General features: G+C 47.2%; 1 protein-coding gene across 2 annotated transcripts in view; it reads left to right on the top strand.

Moving 5' to 3' along the window:
* ddx59 (DEAD (Asp-Glu-Ala-Asp) box polypeptide 59) overlaps positions 1 to 22622 on the top strand; it is a 36497-nt gene that overhangs the window by 771 nt on the left and 13104 nt on the right. For both annotated transcript variants that reach the window (XM_052043359.1, XM_052043358.1), the window contains exons 2-6: positions 2106 to 2863; positions 12078 to 12257; positions 17211 to 17300; positions 19430 to 19681; positions 22126 to 22278. In XM_052043359.1, the coding sequence (XP_051899319.1) occupies positions 2159 to 2863; positions 12078 to 12257; positions 17211 to 17300; positions 19430 to 19681; positions 22126 to 22278 (1380 nt within the window). In that variant the 5' untranslated portion in view covers positions 2106 to 2158. The remainder of the gene's footprint in view (positions 1 to 2105; positions 2864 to 12077; positions 12258 to 17210; positions 17301 to 19429; positions 19682 to 22125; positions 22279 to 22622) is intronic.

Here is a 22622-nt window from a genome sequence, read left to right as displayed (position 1 = left end):
TGATGACAATTGCTTAACCTTGCGTCCCAGGACTTCAATCTTGTGGTTTCCTCCTATTGATTAGCAACCTGCTGCCCCTCAACGATATCTACTAACTTATACATAAGTGCTAAAGGAATTGCTTCTCTCCCATCAAAGCTGGGTTCAAAGCTGTCCCTTCACTATGTCTAGCAAAAATTGAGCCGCTAGAGGAACTCAGTGGGTCAGGCAGCACCTGTGGAGGGAAATAGACAGTTGACATGTCGGGTTGAGATCCTTCATCTTGACGAGACTTTTAAATGCCTGTTCACAATTCATCTTCCCACTACCTTCATCACTACCACCCATCTCTACCTCCTCTCCTGGTCCATTGAAGATTTTGCTTCCCAGATCTGTGCCAACTGGCTTGTAACACCACCCCACAGCACAACAAGCACTGTTGTCAAGCCCACATTTCATTCATTTTCAGTTCCCCTACACCTTATTTCACTGTGTAACTGATTCTTCTTGCCTCTTCTATGGTCTAACAGTGAGGTTCCTTGCTTTGTTCTACCCCTGAGCCTGTCACCTATCTACACCTACGTCTCCTCTATTTGCCTTTGCAAAATCAATGTAGGGTCTTCCAATGATCCATCTTCCCCTCACCCCCACCCAACATGAAATGGGGTCAAATACCTTGTTTATGCTGACATCCAAATGAACCACTGAATCCAGCTGTACATTGGTCATCTACTCTTTTCCCATTACTGCATTGACGCCACCTCACATTGAAGGTTCTCATTCCTGGTGGTTAAATCCCTTTAAGTCTTTGTGCCTCCCCATTCTAGTTTGAACCCTGAAATCCAGACCCTCATTCCGAAATCCCTTTCATTTTGGCCTCTTGGTCCTTCCTTCAACCCACTGGAGCCAGCACGCTTTTAGTTGTCTGGATCTGTTTCCTTCTGTCTCCCCTCCACCCCCCCAGTAAGATTCATCATGGAAAAACACACTTCCCATTTTAAAATCTGCTACTTTGGCACAAATGTCCATCGTTTTGATCATGCCTGTGTGGTATCTTTTATATTGTTTATGAAAATGCAAGTTTTTGCACTTTACACCATGTCATTACCTCTCTGTTGTGCACACTTATTCGTTTCCCTCCATGTCACCTCATCACCATGCACCAAGGCACTTGCTTCCTGTGCACCTCTGCATTGTTCTCTAGAGTCCGTTCCTGTTTGCTCAATGATTCTCCATTGGTCTTCCATTCTTTTAGTGCCAAGCTGTTTTCCCTCCCACATTATTCACAGCGAGTCACAGTTGGTTGTTTGAAAAATGAGAACATGGAAGTCCAAAACCTGTTACCTTTTGCCTCGAACATTCGCACATACTGAATAATCAGGAGGAGCCATTGCCTTTCTCTCCTCCCCCTCTCTTCAACCGGTAGCCTGGCTGACTGACACCCTGCCCATATAACCATCTACAGGATTGCTATAAATGGTTCCCCTTCATCCACTAGCACCAGTAACTTGATTATCTTTAAAACTTGCTCCAGGAATTAAAACTTTATTTTAGAAAGGTTAAACAATTGGCTACTGGGCACTCTGTTTGATGTAGTATTGACTATTGAGACGTGCTGGAGAAGAATCTTGCACTTTCCAGTCCTTGGGACATCTCAATAGCAACTGCACTTTATGCAATTAATATAGATATGTAGCAGGTAATTTATCCACACCAACAGTATTTGCTGATGCCATGGGCTGGAGAATGCAAACCAGGACAGGAACTGGCATCCAATCAAGCAGCAAACAGAGCTTTGGTTCAACAGATCATTATGTGTTGCCCTTGGGGATAATATCAGAGGTCCATTCTGATATGCTGAAGCCTCAGAGTGGGACTTGAACCCACGTGCTACCTGAATCATGCTACTGCTCAGTCAGACCCCTACCAGGCAGCTTCAGTTTTCTGTTGTGTTATCTTCACGTTTCGGACAGTGGTACACGTGCAGAATTATTTAAAGATCTTCCTCTTGTTACAAGTTAACATCTTAGCCGGAATAAGGAAGTTTTAAAATGTTAACACGAGGAGAGTGATAAGAGATGACAGGGTTTGTTGTTGAACAGTAATTGATGCTCATCTCTCCACAGATGCTGCCTGCCCCTAGACCAAGAAGCGGAATGTGCTGAGCAGTTACCGGACGATGTTTGTGCCCAGGTCTCTGAAGGTGAAGAGGGCCGAGGAAAGCAATGACCATGCGGCCAAGAGGTGCAAGGCCCAGGGCGGCGACTTCAAACCCGGTGATGACCAGCAGGCCCACAGCTGTGTGGCCGAAGGGAGAGGGGAGGAGCCAGGAGCCGGGGAAGGTGGCGAGGAGGAGCCGGTGAAGGCCCTGAGCCAGAGCCAGCGCTGGCCGGAGCCGGGGGAGCCGGCCTGCTCCATGTGTGGCCGCTATGGGGAGTACATCTGCGACGAGACGGACACCGACGTGTGCAGCCTGGAGTGCAAGGCCAAGCACCTGCAGCAGCTCGGGGGCTCCGACCCACTTCAGGCCCAGCCCCAGCCCGGGGAGGAGCCCGGCCAGGGGGCTGCGGGCCCCAACGGCCGCTACCGGGAGCATCCATTTATTTCCAGCCTGTCGGCCGAACAGGTGGAGGCCCTGCAGCAGCAGCTGGGCATCGCCGTGCAGGGCCCCGCCGCCAGGCCCATTGTGGAGTTCGAGCACTGCGGCTTCCCCGACACCCTGAGCGCCAACCTGCGGCGGCTGGGCTACCACAGCCCCACCCCGGTGCAGATGCAGCTGCTGCCCCAGGGCCTGGCTGGCAAGGACGTGCTGGCGACCGCCGACACCGGCTCGGGCAAGACGGCCGCCTTCCTGCTCCCGGTCACCATGGCAGCGCTGCGGGAGGTAAGGGGCGGGGCCAGGAGGAGATGGGCAGGGGTGTGTGCCAATGGGGCAGGGTCAGAAGAATATGGGCAGGGCTGTGTGGCCAATGGGTGGGCCAGGAGATGGGCGGGGGTGTGCAGTCAATGGGTCGGGGCCAGTAGGAGATGGGCGGGGTTGTGTGGCCAACCAGGCAGGGCCAGGAGGAGATGGGCAGGGCTGTGTGGACAATGGGGCGGGGCCAGTAAGAGATGGGCAGGGTTGTGTGGCCATTGGGGCGGGGCCAGAAAGAGAAGTGCAGGATTGAGAGGCAATTGGTTGGGGAATTAAGAACTAGAGGGCACAGGTTTAAGGTGAGAGGGGAGAGATTTAATAGGAACCTGAAGGGCAACTTTTTCACTCAGAGGGTGGTCAGTATAAGGAAGGAGCTGCCAGTGAAAGTTGTTGAGGCAGGTACATTAAGGTTTAGAGGGAAATGTACCAAACGTGGGTAAATGGGACTAGCTTAGGTGAGAATCTAGATCTGCATGGACCAGTTGGGCTGAAGGGCCTGTTTCTGTGCTGTATGACTTTATTACTGTAATTGGGGTGGGGCCAGATGGGGAGGGCTACACAAAGGGTGGGGTGGGGTGGGTGGGAAGCAGATTGTCAGTGATGGGCCAGGCAAGAAAGCAATGGGTGGGTCTGCCAGGCCCAGGGCCGGAAGGGGACAGGTGGGCTGCAGTTGAATGTCATGGGTAGAATTGGTGGGCTATGGGGAGTGAGGGTGGAGCCGGAAGTGTGGGTGGTGGGATGCCTCGGGCAGGGTGGGACCGGGCAGAGGTGAAGGACAAGAAGTGGCTGGTGTTTGCCCAGGGATGTATCTTTTTATGCTTTTCATCATTGTTCAATTTCTTCTATAATTGAAGTCATATTATTCGGTGTTTTTATACCTTTGTTGCTATACAAAGTATTCAGTGATGCTAAAATGGGAAATGCTGGAAGAACTCAGCAGGTGGGGCATTGTCCACGGAGAGAGGAGCTGAGTTCTTATTTCAGGTTGAAGACCTTTCATTAGAACCGGGAATAGTGGGAAAACTAGTGTTTTAAGATGCACGGGGTTGGGGAGGGAGAGAACAGAAGGAGACGTGCTGCTGCTCGTCTAATCTGTGAGACAGACCTCGCAATTTCCATATGCCCCTCATCCACACCCCCGCCCCCCCCCCCCTCCCCCCAAGATGTTTATGAGGAGGACTTGCAGGTCAACTGGGCTGTCATGTCTAAAATCTGTGCTTAGATTGATGCTGAGTGGTCCATCCAGTTTTGTTTTTCTGTCTGAATGTAGGAGTAATTTGAGAAGATATTTAAGAATCAATCATATCGGTAGTCTGGAGTTTGATTTTAGCCAGACCTCTAGAACAAATTTCCTTATCTGTTGGATACTGGTGAATCACATTGTTTTTTTACGTCAGTTGAGTAGTTTTATTTCCAGAAATATGTACAAGCTGATTTTTTTTAAAAATGATTTCAACTGAATTTGAATTCCACAGTTGTTTTGAGATTTGAACTTTGATCTCTTGATTGTTTGTCCACTGCTCTGGATTACTGTTCCAGTGACCTAACCACTGAACCACCACTGTACTCCAAACGAGATCCAGTAATAGGAATATTGGGAAACATCACAAACAAACTATCAAATCTCCACCGGAGATCCAACATGGGCAGGTACAGCACAGAAACGGACAATTCAGCCAAAGTTCTTCACCATTCAGATGTGCTGTTGTGGATAGTTACATTCTGATGGGAAAGATATTCTGGAAGGCTGAATGGGAGTAGTCTTGGGTGGAGTATGAACACCAGCAGAGACTCGTTCAGCCAAGTGGCTGCACTGCCTTTTCAAAGCAAATAAATTACATTATGGTCCACACAATCCCCTCCCCATCAATAAACATATCAATGGTATCTGCCCCAATTAACCCTTCTAGTATAGTGAATTCCGCATTCTAACAGGGCATGTTGTTAGGGCAGGGCCTGTTACTGAGGTCTGGATGAACAATCAGAGATGCACGTTCAAATCCCACTATATCAGTATGGAATTTAAATTCTGTTTTTTCTCTGGAATTATGTAGCTAACAGAAGCCGGCTTTGTAACGGTGACCATGAAATCACCAGGTTGTTGAAAGCTCATCTGTTTCACTAATGTGCTTCTGCCAATCAGCCACCTTTAACCAGTCTGGTCAGTGATACAGTTGGTTCTTTTCTGCCCAGCAAGCCTCAGCATTGTGCCATAACCGCTACATTACAACAGAAACAAGATAAAACTGAGCAAAGCATCGGCATCAATGTGGCTCTGAGTTCGGACTTGGCCCAGTCATTCCACATGAACATTGGGAACGACTGCTTAAATCAGGAGAGCTATCCCACGGACAAGTTGGCAACAGCGTGTCAGAGGGGGAGAAAAAGCTAGAGAGGCTGGAAACGATCGACCTTGTTGTGACCTTGCACCTTATTGCACTGCACTTTCTCTGCAGCTGTGACACTTTACGCTGTACTGTTATTGTTTTTACATGTACTACATCAATGCACTCTGTACTAACTCAATGTAACTGCACTGTGTAATGAATTGACCTGTACGATCGGTTTGTAAGACAAGCTTTTCACTGTACCTCAGTACAAGTGACCATAATAAACCAATACCAATAAATCTGAAACAAAAATGGAAAATGCCTAACCTGCTGATTGCTTCTGGCATTTTCTATTTTTTAGTTCAAACAGTCTGATGTAGTTGCCCTCAGAGAATCATACCTTGCAGTCAATGTACCAGAGTTCACCACCTCAAGCCCTGGTACGTCCTGTCACAGTGGAAGGACAGAATCACCAGCAGCAGCATCACAGCTGTGTACGGGCAGGAGAGGTATTAACAGCGTTAAGTCAAACGTGGGCTCGGAAACGTCCTCCTAATCACCTACACTTCAGCTGACGAATTGGTGCAATACGAGGGAGTAGGGCAGAGAACAAGCTGTAGATGGAGGACTTCAGTATTGACCACCAAGAGTGGCTTGGTTGCTCCACTACTGACTGAGCTGGCCACCTTCTGAAGGACGCAGCTGCCAGACCGGGCTTCTGACAGGCAGTGAGTGAGCCAGTACAAGAGTTAGATCCTCTTGACCTCGTCTGCCCCAGTCTACCTGTGGTAGATATATCTACTCATGACAGCATTGGTAGAAGTGACCACACGGTCCTTGAGGCAAAGTCTCACCTTCGCACGGAGGACAGTCGGGTTTTGTGGCACTGCAATCGTGCTGAATGGGACAGACTCTGCACTGAATATTCAGGAGGCACTGTGGAGCAGCAGAAACGTCCATCACCACAATCTGTAACCTCGTGGCCCAACACGTGCCTCACTCTGCTAGTACATCAAGCCAGGGGATCAGCCCTGGTTCTGTGAGGATGCAGGAGAGCATTTCTGGGAACAGCACCAGGCATACCTCAAATTAATGAGGCACCAGCCTAATGAAGCTGCAACGTAGAACTACGTGCGTGCGCAGCGACCTGTAATAGACATTGCGACACAAGCTCGCAATCTGTGGATCAGGTTGAAACTCTTTAGTCTAAGTGGTGGGCAACTAAACAGCTAAATAATGCAGTGTGCACCATCTGCTTAACCGCCCAGCTACTCTGACGGCACCACCCAAACCCAGCAAGAAGCACAAGGGCAGCAGGTGCAGGGAAGCTGCACTACTTCAGGCTCCCCTCCATGTTGCACACCGTCCCTGACTTGGAAAATATCACCAGTCTTTGATCATCACTGAGTCTAATTCCTGGAACTCCCTCCCCACCAGCACTGTGGGAGCACCTTCACCAGAAGGACTGCAGTGGTTCAAGGAAGGCTGCCGATCACTGCTGCCTTGAGGGCAATCAGGGATGGACATCAATGCTGACCTTGCCAGCAACGCCCTCGTCCCCCAGATAATTGTTTTTCAGGTTTCTGAGTAGCCTGGAACGAGCTACCTGCTTTCATTGGCTGTTTGTCTGGCCTGTGCTTCTGAGACTACAGCTGTGTGGTGTTCATTGCCTCTACTTGTACATTTCAAGCTCCAGGTAGGTGACCAACTTGCCTTAACTCAGGCTTTGCTTTGTAATCCTTAACAAAAGTGTGAGACTTTGAAGCTGTTCCCTGTCCCGTATGTGACAGGTGCATCTGCATCGACTTTTGGTGATGGACTCCCGGTCATACAATGGGTCAGGGTTTAGTGGAACATCTTGTTTGTGCAGTGGTTGTACTCAAGAACTGTCTGCATTTATATAGCACCTCTATTCTAGAAAAACCTCCCCAAGGTGCTTTATGGTACTTCTGAAGGTGAGTTGAAGCGTGTTACTAGGCGGCGTAGAAGGAATTTTATTCTGCTTTTGTCCTGCCAGTGTTGAACCAGTCTGAGGGTAGAAATGTACAGGGTAAACATACAACTTTTGAAAACAAAACAGACAGAAGAAATAAAGGGGTAGAAAGCTAATACCAACCAGATGGTTCAAAGGCAGGGGAGGGGAAGATCTGATTGGTGGTGGAATTGAGCTGGAGGTGTTTTCTATATATAGAAAAAGGGAGAGTAGCCACTGTACGTGGAGTTAAGGGTGAAGACAAGGGGAACTGCACCCTGATTCTGATGGGTGAGGAAGGAGTGAGTGCAAAAGGGCACGGATGTGACCCTGTCAACCATGATGGAGGAGAACCCATGGTTGAGGGAATAGGGAAACGTGTCGGCAGCACTAGTGCTGATCGTGGCACCGTCAGAACAGATGTGAAGGAGATGAAGAAATCAGGAGAACGGAATGGCGTTCCTGCAGGAAGCAGGGTGGGTGAAATGTAATCGAGTTTGCTGTGGGGAGTCTGTGGACCCGTGATGGTTGCTGACCCTCAGAAACAGAGATAACAAAGTTAAGGAGGTGAAGGGTCAGACACGGGCCATGTGAAAACGAGAACAGGCTGGAAACTGGCAGCAAAGTTAATGACGTTTTGTAGTTCAGTGTGAGAGCAGGAAGCTGCACTGATACAGCCATCAACATACCAGAACAAAGTGGGGAGAAGGACCTGAGTTGGACTTGTTCCACAAGGAGATGTATAGCTTGAATCCATTCAGGCTCCTGTAGCTACAGCTCTTGTTTAGAGGAAGTGAGTGGAGTTTAAAGGAGATGTCCTTCAATGTGAGACCGAGCTTGGACAGACAGAGGAGGGTGGCTGTGGAGGGAGACTGGTTGGGCCTCTGTTCAAGGAAGAACCAAAGGGTCTCCTGAGGAAAGGTGGGTGGTTAGAGCTTTGGTTGGGAACTGGATACTTATTGTGAAAATGAACCATCGGTGGCCAGGAAACTGTTAAAGTGGAAGGGTGTCAGAAGTGTCTTGGACGTAGGTGGGAGGAAACAAGAAGGGGTTTCTCAAAGAGGAAAGGAAAAATTGTGTAGGTGAATTCGGGGCTGGACAGAGTGCAGAAGGAAGTGCTTTAGATTCATGGGGCAATGGGAGCAGTTCTTGAGGAGGTGGGAACTTGCAGGACAGAGGGGTTGTACCTCAGTGAAGCTGGGGCCAATAATCAAACAGAGGGGTGGTGGCTGAAATAATTTTGACCAGGGGAGGACTTGTAGCAGGATGTAGCATTGAAATGGAGAAAAATGTGGACAAAAGATTGGGAGGGTGGGAGGAGAGAGCACTAATTAAAGAAATAGTTTTTAAATGCATCCAAACTAAAAGAGTACCAGTTGGTCTGGGAGAGATTTACTGTGCCTGTACATAAATACACTGTGTATTAAACAAGGTTGGAGAGCTGCAGGCGTATAAGCCACTTGGGATTATGTTATGGCAAAAATGGAGATCTGGCTTTAAAAATAGGGGGCAGGATTATGTACAAAATATTCCTGGATGCTTCGGGAAAGAAGAGGAAGTATTGATTGAAGGTAAAATATTGCAGTGCTGGAGAGATGTCATGGAGAGATCAAGACAACATCCATTAGAATTAACAGAAACAAGGTGCAATTACATGAATAAGAATATAAAGGGAGCAAATTTGCAACAAAATTATAGGGATGTGCAAAAACTGTAGATAATGGAGGACTTCAACTTGCCTAGTAGTGACTAACAAGGTAATAATGCGATTAGCAAAGAGGGGAGGGAATCTTTGAAATGTGTTCAGTAGAACTTTCTTAACTCCACCTTTCAGACACAATGAGAAAGGAAGCATTGCCGGAATTGGCTCTGGTGAATGAGGTGGAGCAAATGGAACAAATTCAATGAAGGAAGTTTTACAGAATAGCAATCATGGTATCATAAGGTTTAGAATAGCAATGGAAAAGGAAAAGGATCGCTTCAAGGTAAAAATAGTCATTTGAAGAAGGAACAACTTCAAAGGGATGACAATGGATCTGGTCCAGGTAAATAAAAGCAGAGCTGGAAAAACTCAGCAGGTCAGGCAGCATCTGAGGAAAGAGAAACCGTCAATGTTTCAGGCCTGTAACCCTTCGGCAGAGCCGGGAAAGAGTGTGTCTGGGTAAACTGGAATCGAGGATTGGCAGACAAAACAATTGACTGTCTATAAGGAGAAGGTCAGGAGGGTGAGAGTTGGGGCGCTTAAAGCCGGAGCTCTATAGATGACCAAAAATGTAAAGAGTTTCTTAAAAAAACAGTAAAAGAGCGAATGACGGATATCAAGCTGATAACATGAAACTCAAACTGACTATAAAAGTTCAGAGGGGAACTAAAAAGTAATTAAGTGGAGTATGGGAAAAGACGAGGACAAACACAAAAGGAAATTCATGAGTCTTTTATAGGCATGGAAATAGTAAATGGACAGTAAGAGGAAAGATGGGACCAAGAAGGAAATCCAATCCACTCAAGGACACAAAGGGCATGACTGAGGTACAAGACCAAGGAAGAAGATGCTGCTGGTGATGCAGTGCAGTTGAAGTATTACAAGAACATTTTAAAAAGACTGATAGGAGGTTTGATGACAACAATGATTGGGCTGCTGCAAATTTGCGTTATGTGGGTTAGGACAAACGAGTAGGGTGAGGGTACAGGATGCTGAAGACCCACACTCATCGCTTCAGGAACAGCTTCTTCCCCTCCGCCATCAGATGGTCCATGAACACGCGTGTACGCTACTTTGTTATTCTTTTTGCACCATTTATTTATTTCATAATTTATAGTAATTTTATGTCTTTGCACCGTACTACTGCTGCAAACTAAATTTCACATCATTTAAGACAGTGATAATAAATTTGATTCTGAAAATCAATGTGTTCAATATCCTGCCAATAGTGTGTGATAGATCTAGAGAGGGTAAGGGAGCCAGAGAGAGGGTCCAGGTAGGTGGGGAATTGACTACCTTTTTGTTACAGAAAGCACTGGAAATATTGAGCAATGTTTTGTTCATGATTGGTCTGAGAGTATTGGATTCTCACTGTTGTCTTGACTCCCAGGGACACACACCCAGACAGACATCAAGAGCTGTTGGAAGATCATCAACTCGATCTACTTAACTTGATATTTCACTGTCACATTGACCTGGGAGTGTTTGACTGTGGAGGGTTTGATGATACTGACAACTTTCTCCCACTGTTGCATCCCTTAAATTGAGTTTAAAACAAACACGTAGCATAAAGTCCAACCCTTTTTTTTGCACAGTGGCAGTGAACACTTGATCTTTGGAACTCTCATCCTCAGAGAGTAGTATATGCAAAGTCTTTGAATATTTTTTAAGTAAGAAGTAGGTAGATACAGTAAACTCTCGATTATCCAGTATGTATGCATCCCAAATTCCAATGCAACAGGCAAATATTAGAAATTGTTTTATTTTTATGAAAGTGACCCTCAATCAGTGAACTTTATTTTGCGTTATGCAAAATAAGTGTGGAAAAAAACATTTGTAGTTTATTTACATGTATACGTCAGGGCAGTGCAGTTGTAGGCTGATTAGTAACAACGTCCTGTTTGAAGATTTGGCAGTCTATGTAACGCTGAGACCAGTCATTCATTTGATTAATTTTTGCTGTATTTTTCATTAATTCTGTTTGGCCTTAAATTATAGGATTGCAGTATAAAAGGGTAAGGAGATGATGTATACTGTTGCAATTGATTTTAATGCACAAAATGCTAGTGCATGATGTGCAGTAATAGATTTTTTTCTGAGCAATTCTCATGCAGCTGGTATATTCATGCAACCAGCATTCCACCCCCATGGGGATACTGGCTTGCTAAGGGTATACTGTACATGATGGGCTGAGGGGGTGAAAGGTTGACAGGAATGCAGTATTGAGGTTCAGTCAAATCAAGTTATTAGCAAAAATCTGCTGGAGGAACTCAGCAGGTCAGGCAGTATCTATGGGGGAGGGAAGGATTTTTTTTTCAAAAATAAACTTTATTCATAATAAAATATGAACAAAAATGAAAAGCGCAGTGCAAAACTCTACATCTTGGTGTCATTTGATCAATACATTGAGTAACGTTAACACTTTTTAAATGTAGCGCCATTGCCACTCGTGGGCTCCTGGGGTGATGCACCCTTCCGTTGTTTGAGGGGCTTCCCCACCCGACTCAGCCCCTCCATGTGCGGTAGCAGAAGGAGCCCAGACTGTGGTCCTTCCCCACAGAGCCTTAGCATTGGCTGCACCGAGCATCAGTGCGTCCCTCAGCACGGACTCCTGCAGCCCGGAATGTGCCAGTCGTCAGCGTTCCCTTCCGGACATCTCGCTGTGCTGGGAGAACAACGAGTTTCGGGCAGACCGTCTTTCATCGAGTTGATGATCTTCCAACAGCTCTTGATGTCTGTCTGGGTGTGTGTCCCTGGGAACAGTCCGTACTGTAGATCAGAAAGTCCTGTTACGCAGCTTTGATGTTTAGGGTCGAGACCCTGCATCAGGATTGGAGAGGGAAGGTGGCGGTTATGGAGGGGGAGGGGGAGGGGGAGGAGTGAGGCGGGGCAGTAGATGATTGGTCGACCCAGGAGGGGTGAAGGCTGACTGGCAGATGGAGCCAGGTGGGAGAGGGGGAGGAGTGGAGTTGGGATACAGGCAGTTGGGGGATAGGTGGGAGCAGATAATGGAGGGCAGATAGATTCTGGCGGTGGGAGGGGAAGGTGAAGGTGGAGAACACAAAGACAACAGGGCTGGGATCTGATAAGGAAGGAAGGTGAAATGGCAGACGAGACTCGGGGCTGAGTGCTTTACTCCTGCTCCCGTTTGTAAGTCAGAATTGTTTCCCTTCCTTTCAGAACAAAGATTCTCCCCAGCAGCCTGTGGGGTTGATATTGACTCCAACACGTGAACTTGCTATTCAGATCGAGAGTCAGGCCAAGGAGCTTATGATGGGTCTCCCCAACATGAGGACAGCACTGCTGGTCGGGGGGATGCCTCTACCCCCCCAGCTCCATCGGCTCCAACAAAACATTAAGGTAAGACCCGGAGCGATCTGTGCTGTGCAGCCACCTTGCTCTTTCAATGTTCACCTTCAGGGATATCTTTGAATTCCTTTCAACTTTCACCTTTGTTTCCTCTCACTCTGACTTTACAAGAAACCTCCATGTCTTCGTGGCCAGTCATCTTAAATGAGCATGAACAATGATTGTGAGATGTTATTTAACTACTTTCGGACAACCCTTTGGATCCAATCTGTCCTCACACAGATTTCATACACATACAGTTTCCATCTGGAATTGTCAAATCAGGAACAGATAGATATTTATTTATTAGTCACAAGTACATCAGAACACACAGTGAAATGTGTCCTTTTTGCATTACTGAGAATGTTCTGGGGGTAGCCCACAAGTGTCGCCACTTCTGGCACCAACATAGCATGCCCACAGCTCCTAACCCGTACGTCTTTGGAATGTGGGAAGAAACCTGAGCACCTGGAGGAAACCAACGCAGACGGGGAGAACGTACAAACTCCTTACAGACAGCGGCAGAATTGAATCCAGGTCGCTGGCACTGTAATAGTGTTATTTCCCCTTTTCCCCAACAAAAGGGACTGTGGCAAACTGTATCCTTTGCTGAGAACTGCCACAGCTCGGAGCTGGTTCTAACATCTGGCCCCAAGGGTCAGTTCTGCCCTGGCTCATTCACCAGTGGCATCCAAGCCACAACTGAGCAGGCGGCTTTGAGAACCTTGCTTTAACATCACCATTGGTGGCCCATTGCAAGCTACACAATAGTGCCCAGTGTTTCCATGGTTGAAACCATGCCCATGTGTAGACACTGATCCTCTCTAAAGGGTTTTCCTTCTACCCAGTACAAAAATTGAAAGGGAGTATCTCTGGAATTCGTGAGACTGCTGCATTGTCCCAGAAGTCCCGATGCTGCTGACCAGTTGCTCCACAGCCAGCATTCTCCACTAGCAATCCGTGCACCTATGTTGCACCTTCACTGTGGCAAAACCATTCCACAGTGCTTCACTGGAGCATGATCTGATACAATTCCAAGCAAAAAGCTGCAGATGCCTGAAATCTGTAACAATAACTGGGCAGGCACGGTAGTGTAGCGGTTAGTGTAATGCTATTACAGCACCAGTGACCCAGGTTCAATTCCGGCCACCGTCTGTAAGGAGTTTGTACGTTTCTCTGTGTCTGCGTGGGTTTCCTCCGGGTGCTCTGGTTTCCTCCCACATTCCAAAGACGTACGGGTTAGGGAGTTGTGGGCATGCTATGTTGGCGCCGGAAGCATGGCGACCCTTGCGGGCTGCCCCCAGAACACTCCACGCAAAAGATGCATTTCACTGTGTGTTTCGATGTACATGTGACTAATAAAGACAGCTTATCTTAAATGCTGGAAATGTGTAGCAGGTCAGGCAGCATTGTGGAAGGAGAAATAGGACCTTAAAATGTTTGATCTGAAATAGGTTAGCACTGAAGCACATCAGGGACAATTGACGGAAAACTTGATCAAAAGGGAAGGTTTTAAGCAGTTTCTAGGAGGAGGAGAGGAAGGCAGAGAGATTAGGGGAGAGAATACTGGTGCCCAAGAAGCTGAAGATGGATCCCAGTGGCAGAGTGATTAAAGTCAGGAATACAGTAAATTGGAAGAGTGTGGGGGATCCGAGAGTTGCCAGAAGGGATTGACTCCAGTACCATGCCAATCTATTCAAGTACCCTCACCACTTCTCCCATGGAATCATCCCTGATTCTCAGTACCTCAGTTGGGAGGTATCAAGGCTTAGAGGCTCTTCTCTGGATGCCCAACCATTGTCCTCTTGTGCTTGTGGGTACTCAAGGTTGCTCAATTTCTGTGGAACCAATCCTAGTGATGGTTACTTACCTTAGGGGTGTGTTTGGGATGGAGGAGTGGGAGTTGTCCTGGTCATGGAAGAGGAAACACCTTGCTATAGTTTGGGAATGCTTGTAATTGATAACCCTGTCCCCTATACTAATCGGAGCCATGTACATTGAGATAAATTGTCCTAACTAATCCAATAATTTTAATCAAGCTTATTTACCTCCAGCCAATATTTACAACAACCAGCCTTTTAGTTTCACCAGCACTTCACCTCTCCCTTCCACTGTGTCTTATTTCACAGACTGCTTATTCAGCATCCCTTCATCAAGGGGTCCGGGTGAATATTTTGGGGAGATCACTCTCAACAGGTGATGTTGGATGCAGTGTCCTCTGTGGTGTAACAGGTTGGGAGCCCCTAGGTACTGAAAATGTGAGCTGGGATGTGATGCCAGCTGAGCTTCCAGAAGCAGCAAGGATCGAGCTTTTGCTGGTATTTGCAAAGGTCACCCACTATGTACTAATGTGTTATTCTTGAAGCATTATCAGTTGAATGTAGTTGAGCCCCTGTAACATTCCTATCAAGGTGTAATGAGGTGAGAGAATACATCGTCTCAGAGTATAGGGAAAGATTGTAAAAGATGGTGTCTGACAGTGCAAAAAAAATGTTTCTTAATTAGTTGTTGGAGTGTGTTCTCACTAATAGGATTATTGCCCTTGGTCCCTTTGACATGGTGATGCTGAGATTTCTTTCCAAACAGCTGGTAGCAGAGTGCTATGCTTCAATAAGTTTATGGGCCATTTAGAATGTGGAAGAGAACCATTACATTGGTGTGGTCTGGAGCCAGGTCCTGCCCAACGTACTAAGGACAGCAGGTTTCTGGAGGGAACCAGTTGAGATTTAATGACAATCCGATGGTTTCATGGCCATTGCTATCAGGAAACCAGTTTTCTTTTAAATTTCCAGACTATTTTTAAACTGGGTCAAGTTAGAAGCCTGTGAAAGAACCTTGGTGTGAAAACAGAGGCATTACATAAGGAAATTAAGCTAAGCCTTTATAAATCCCCAGGTGGAGTATTCTGCCACTGCAAGATGGATGGCAAGACTTGAGGGTGTAGAATAAATTTTCTAGAGTGATAACTGGAATGAATGACTTGAGTTCTGTGAAAAAATTGGTAGAGAAGGTTGGGAGATTTAATATGGTGACTAAAACAGTGAAATAGTTAAATGGGGAGAAACTGTTTCCAGTGACAGAGGATAAATGCCAGAGGGACAATGGAAATAGTTTCTAGTTTGTAAGTTATCAGGAATGAACCACTCGAAAGGGTAGTGAAAGGGTACAGAAGTAATTTCCAAAAGCAAATTGAAATAATTTCAGGACATGGAGAAACTGGGGCTAATTGGGTTGTTCTTTCAAAGATCCAGCATAGGTACATTGGGCAGAATGGCCTCCTGTGCTCTGCTGGTCTGTGATTCTATAAAATATTCAAAGCCCATTCACTTACATAACTTAGATAGTTAGTCCAGGAGCATAGCCACAACACTAGTGTAGTCTGGATTCCTGAAGTAATCACTATACTAATATAGCCTGGATTACCAGACCAGTAACATAACTACCATTCTGTCATCCCAAATACAGATTAATTCTGTGCACTTCAGCTGTCAGATGAAGATATATAAATACAATGGCTTAATATACGAGGTGTCTGCCATATGGCTCACACTTCCTGATCCAAACACTTACCAGTGGTAGGTTTGGGTGTAATAAATGGCTATTATTTATGACTATAAAATAAGTATAAGAACAGCTTGCGCCTTTCGCAGTCTCAAAATATTGCAAGGCCGTTACAGGGCAGGCACGGTAGTGTAGCGGTTAGCATAACGCTCCACAGCGCCAGCGACCCGGGTCCAATTCCAGCCACTGTCTGTAAGGAGTTTGTATGTTCTCCCCGTGTCTGCATGGGTTTCCTCCGGGTGCTTCAGTTTCCTACCACAAAGACATACGGGTTAGGAAGTTGCGGGCATGCTATGTTGGCGCCGGAAGCATGGCGACACTTGTGGGCTGCCCCCAGGACACTCTACACAAAAGACATATTTCACTGTGTGTTTTGATGTACATGTGACTAATAAAAATATCTTGTCTTATCATCTTTTAACAAAATATTTGGAAGTACTGTCACTGTTAATGTCGGGAACAACTCAAGTGGCACTAAGCTGATAACCAGATTATCTATTTCAATCGAGGAGTATGCATCGACCAGGGCAATTGAGAGAAATTGGTCAGGATCTTGTGCTCCAATTTTGGAGTGAGAGTTTAACTCGCAACTTTAACATGTTAGCCCAACCTCTCATGGTTGGCATTCAGACCTCCCCCAGTTGGGTGGTGCTGCTACTCCTGTGACCTGGTCTCCCAGCTTTGTTTCACTGCTGTTCAACCACTGGCTCCACTTTGGCAGCTGGGTGAAGGTTTTTAGTTAGTGGCAGCCTGTCCTGATGCTGAGCTGGGCCGGCTGGCCACACTCGGGCTGTTGAGAGGACATCTGAAAGTTCGACAAAAAAAGGCAGCAGCCAACACTAGATTGTTTAAAATAGGACATTTCCTTTGGGGTTTTCCAGTCAAAAACAGCAAGCATCACACGCATACTGAATAGTATATCATTTAATCTTTTCTGCTACAAAATTATTCCAGAGAATAAGGGCAACACAGGACTTCCCCTGCAAACCAACATCTGTGGCTGGTTTCCACCAGCCTCCTCCTCTTCCTCTCCTCCATGTGGAGTTCCTGGATCTCTTCTTCCCACTGGTGGAGACTTGCCTGCCTGCCTTCTGTACCTCGTCCTTTCCCCTCCCTCCAGGGACTATCAATCCTTCCCTTTCTGGTCACATTGTTAACTTCAGTCAGAACCATCTCCTCTGCCCTGCACTCCCCCGACTCAATCCACATCATGCACATTTGTCCAATGGTCTTGTGTCCATAATGGTTCCTTCCCTTCAAGCTTTGTTTACTCCTTTCTCCCCTCTCATCACCTCAACCAATCCCTTCGGCCCTTCCCAATCCATTCCACCCCGTTCTAGGGATGCCCCTCTGACTGTTCTCTCTGCAGAATGTTGAGACTTAATTTGTGGATCCGTTCTGCAGGTTATTATCGCCACTCCTGGGCGACTGCTGGAAATTCTGAAGCAAGAAGCCGTCAGCCTGTGCGGACTGCAGATTGTGGTGGTTGACGAGGTAAGTGTTCTCAGGACTAGTGTGAGGGCATTGGGATTCAGTACTGTGAGGTTGGATCAGACCAGCCTGAGCTGATTGCCTCTTCCCTCACTCTTTTGAGCTGGAATGAGTTTGGACTGCTGCAGTTCCACTCCCAGCAGTCGTGGCCCCGTGAGAAGCCATAAGGTGATAATCTTGAATTGCTATCTACTATTGTACTAGGGTTGGGGTAGTCTTCATAAGAATCTATGTAGTCCATCAAATCTTCCTCTGCCATTGGCTAAGATCTTAGGAGATCTCTGAATCACTTTACTTTCCAATCCCAGTCACATTTGATTCCCCTCGGCACCACAGTCTTTTGATCTCGGCTTTAAAAATAGAGTGAATGGGTATCCACTTCCCTCTGTAGCAGAAGGTCTTTAGACTGGAGTGAAGAGATTCATCTTTGTTTCAGGCCGAATTGGCAGACTACTTATTCTGAGACGTCCCCTCCAGCTATAGGCACCCCAGCCAGACAAAACAGCCTCTCGGCGTCTCCCTTCAAGTCCTCTCAGAATGTTTCACTGCGTTCTTGGAACTGTCTGACCCCACTGGGCCTGTTCTGTAATTGTTTGATGAGACAGTGCTGAAGCTGCTTTACTCTCTACCTAACCTGCCCAGGAAGTGATTAGAATCATGGAGCACAGAAAGCAGGCCCTTCAGCCCATCTCATCCATGCCAACCAAGGTTTGTAACTGAGCTAGTCCCACTTGCCTATGTTTGGCCCATATTGCTCTGTCTTTTCTACCCATGTACCTGGTCAAATGTCTTTTAAATGTTCTAATTGTACGTGCTTCTACCACTCCCATCTGGCAGCTCGTTCCATATACCCACTGCCCTCTGTGTGGGAAAACTTGCCCCTCGGATCTCCTTTCCCCTCTCACTTTAAACCTTTACCCTATAGTTTCGGACTCCCCTACCCTGGGAAAAAGACTGACCATCCACCTTATCTATGCCCCTCATGATTTTATAAACCTCTATAATATAAGGTCACTCCTCAGACTCCTATGCTCCAGGGGAAAAATGTCCTAGTCTGTACAGCCTCTCCTTATAACTTAAACCCTCAACTTCTGGTAACATTCTTGTATATCTTTTTTGTACCCATTCCAGTTTAATGACATCCTTCCTGTAGCAGGATGACCAGGACTGTACGCAGTACTCCAATCAATACCTATCAACTGGTAGGTACGGCAGCACTGCAATGCCCACCAATTGATAGGTATTGATTTATAGACTATTGTAGGAACAAGGTTCAGGAGTAACAAGCAGGCTTCACTACACAACCAATCCATACCCGAGTTTATTTTCCATGTAAAGAAATAATACTTCTCACACTTATCTGCCCTTTTCCGTAACCTTTATCCACCCCCCATCTGTCCAGTGTAATCTCCAATGTTGACATTGTTTCTGGTCAACAGCTAACACTGCCAGTGAACGACCATGTGGCCCTCCCTGGAGAAAGATTCTCCTGCTCTCTGTTTCAGATTTCATGAATTTCTTCTCCTTGGGCAGAACCTTGTGATCGAGAATGACGTATTCTCACTCTGGTTTTGTGGGTTCTGAAGTGGTTAATGAGGCCAATGAGGGAATGATGCACGTACACTTGTATTTGCAGCTCCTTGTTCTTAATCCCTTGATTACTATAAGCAATCTGCTTCTGTCTAACTTGCCCCATCCTTTCTTACGTGGTAAGCAATTCACCTCAGTGTTTCCAGGGTTTCTGTTTCTGAATGTAACTAGAGATTCCTGTAATAGTGTGTATGTGTACAGACTGAAGTCAGGATTAGGCTGTGTGCTTGGCCATTTAGAACCCCAAAAGCAGTTGCTGTAAGGGAGCATCACCTGTGCGTCCTGCATCCTGACTTGGGTGACATATTGTCATTGCTTCATCATCACTGGGTCTAAGTCTTGTAACCCCAGCCCTACCTTGTAGTACTATGAGGGAACCTCCACCATTGGATCACAATGGTTCTAGAAGGTGGCCCACTATCACCTTCGGGCAGCGAGGGATGGTAATGAATGCTGGTCTTGCCAATGCTGAAGATGAACAATTAATGTGTATGCTGCACCTTTGCCTACAATAAAATGGAAGTGTGTGATCTTTTGTTGAGGTCGATACGATGTTGAAGATGGGTTTCCAGCAACAGGTGTTGGATATCTTGGAGCAAACGCCCGAGGAGCATCAAACGATTCTTGTCTCTGCTACAATCCCAGCAGGCATCCAGCAGCTGGCCAGCCATTTCCTGCAGGACCCCATCAGGATCACAGTTGGAGAAATGAACCAGCCTTGTTCTAATGTCCGTCAGATCATCCTGTGGGTGGAGGAGCCATCTAAGAAGAAGAAGCTATTTGAGATTCTGAATGCAAGTAGACTTGGTGTTTGATGAAAAACACGATGATGCTGGAGGAACTCAGCAGGCCAGGCAGCATCTGTGTAGAAAAGCAGGCGGTCAACGTTTCGGGTCAGGACCCTTCTTCAGGACTGAAGATAGGAAAAGGGGAAGCCCAATATATAGGAGGGAAAAGCAGATCACAGGGCTAGGTGGACAAAAGAGGGGAGGCGGGGTGGGCACAGGGTGGCGATAGGTCGATGCAGGTTAGAGATAGTGAGAGGCAGCTGCGGGGGAGGAGGGGAGAGCAGATCCACGGGGGATGGGTCAAAGGTAAGGAGGAAAAATGGGGGGTAGAAGAAAGGGAGAGAGGCTACGAAAGGGAAGAAGAGGCATGGGTGAGGGAGCTCATGGGGGTTACTTAAAGTGGGAGCATCCAATGTTCCTGCCGTTAGGCTGCACGGTTCCAAGATGGAAAATGAGGTGCTGTTCCTCCAGATTGCACTTGGAATTCTCCTGTCAGTGGAGGAGGCCTTGGACTGACATCAGTGATAGTATAGGGGGGGAGTTGAAGTGACTGGCAACGAGGAGATGCAGATCGCGGTTACGGACGGAGCGCAGGTGTTCCGCGAAACGGTCACCTACTCCGCGTTTGGTCTCGCCAATGTAGAGGAGGCCGCACTTGGAGCACTGAATGCAGCAGATGATATTAAGGGAGGTGCAGGTGAGTCTCTGTCTCGCCTGAAAGGACTGTTTGGGTCCCTGGACGGAGGTGGTGTAGGGGCAGATTTTGCACCTCTGGAGGAGGCAGTGGAAAGTTCCCAGGGTGGGAGCAGGATTGGGGGGGGGGGGGGGGGGGGGGGGGGGAGGAGTGAACTAGGGAGTGGTCCCTGCAAAAGGCAGACAGGGGTGGGGAGGGGAAGACATGCTTGGTGGTGGAGTCCTGTTGGAGATGGCAGAAGTGGTGGAGAATAATGAGTTGGATACGTAGGCTGGTAGGATGAAATGTGAGGACAAGGGGGACCCTATCCCTGTTGGTCTCGGAGGGGTGTGGGTGAGAGCAGAGGTGCAGGAAATGGCAGAGATACGGGTGTGAGCTCTCTTGACCACATTCAGGGGGTGGGGGGAAGCCCTGGATAGAAAAGAAGTTGGACATCTCGGCTGTCCTGGAGTGGAATGCCTCATCAGAAGGGTGGAGGCGGAGAAATTGAGAGAAAGGGATAGCATCCTTTCAAGAGACAGGGTGGGAGGAGCTGTAATCGAGGTAGCTGTGGGCGTCAGTGGGCTTGTAGAAGATGTCGGTGGATAAGCAATCTCCTGAGATGATGAAAAGATCGAGGAAGGAGAGAGAGGTGTCAGAGATAGTCCGAGTGAATTGGAGAGCAGGGTGAAAATTTGTGGTGAAATTTATGAAACTGTCAAGTTCCGCACGGGTACAAGAGGTGGCACCAATGCAGTCGTTGATATAGCGGAGAAAGAGTTGAGGAATGGGGTCGGAGTAGGCTTGGAACAGTTCAACGTAGCCAACGAAGAGGCAGGCATAGCTGGGGCCCGTGTGAGTGCCCATAGTGCTTTTCACCATGGATGCTGCCTGGCCTACCTGGTTCCTCCAGCATCATATTGTCTCTTATCTTTATTCCAGCATCTGCGGTCCTTTGTTTCCGTAGACTTGGTGTTTTCTGTGTGAATGTAAAACAGAAAGTCTCCTACAATCCATCCCTGTATGTGGGTAAGGAACCATTGGGGAAGAGCTGGCTTCCATTCACACACAGGGTAGTGAGAAATCCCGCCCTCCTTTACCACGGTTGGGAAGTGTGGAACTGAACCACTGCTCCATGGTGATTCTAGGCTTGGTCCTTGACCTGTGAGGAATTCGCTGGTCTTGGCTAGCAGGGGCGGTCCATGGTTATACGTTGGCACCAACAGTTATTGTTCTATTATTGTTAATCTATAATTCTATAATTGTTAACATCTTATTGTTAAGAAAAGAAGGAGAGAGTGGGGATGAGTGTTTGTCCAAGCTTATTCAGCTTCTCTGTTGTATCCTGGGTGAAACAATGGTGCAGCAGACAGAGCCGCTGCTTCTCAGCTCCAGCGAGCCCAGTTTGAATCTGGCCTCGGGTGCTGTCTGTGCAGTTTGCCCTGAGACCATGTGGGTTTCCCCGGGTGCTCCAGTTTCCTCTCGCATCCTAAAGACGTGCTCATCAGTAGGTTAATTGACCACTGTAAATTACCCCTAGTGTGGGTGGGTGATGGGAGAATCAGGGGGGAGTTGATGAGGATTGTGAGAGAGAAAAGGTTAAGGAAAATAAATGGGGAAAGGGATTGATGGGATTGCTCTGTGAGCATAGGCCCAATGGGCCAAATGGCCACCTGTGTTGTAAGGAAATATGAGTATCTGCCCATTGTAGTAACATTAACAGATACTTCGTAAGGTGGAAGTTATAATGTCTTGCTTGTTTGTTGCTCTTGTACAGGATGGTAAACTCTTTCAGCCGCCTGTGCTGGTGTTTGTGGACTGCAAGCTGGGAGCTGATCTCCTGTCGAATGCAGTGCAGACAATCACTGGCCTGAAGTCAGTGGCCATTCACTCAGACAAGGCCCAGTGTGATCGAAACCAGATCCTGCAGGTAAATGGAGAATTACATCTGGGTACATGATTGGTGCAGTATTTTACTAAACCACACAGCCCATCGTCCACCAATTTAGCCGATCAGAATCCGGGCAGAGTTTGTATTCTCCCCACGGGACTCTGTGCCCCTCTGTACTTTAGAGGGAAGTTTATCCCGGGCTCACTTTTCTGACTGCTGTTGACAACTCTGGGAACTCTTGGAAACAATATCTGGTGGGGTCTTAAAGAAACTCCTAGAAGTCACTATTTAGGGTCATGTCTGAGAAGAGCCTTCCTTACTTGCACAGAAGGTGGCCTTTCCACTCCTCTGATCCATGTCAGCACCCAGCAGAGCAATCCCAT

The sequence above is a fragment of the Pristis pectinata genome, chromosome 33 (assembly GCF_009764475.1).
Source record: "Pristis pectinata isolate sPriPec2 chromosome 33, sPriPec2.1.pri, whole genome shotgun sequence".
NCBI lineage: Eukaryota > Metazoa > Chordata > Chondrichthyes > Rhinopristiformes > Pristidae > Pristis > Pristis pectinata.
The sequence above is the reverse complement of the archived record's forward strand: the minus strand, read 5'-3'. Positions and strand labels throughout refer to the sequence as shown.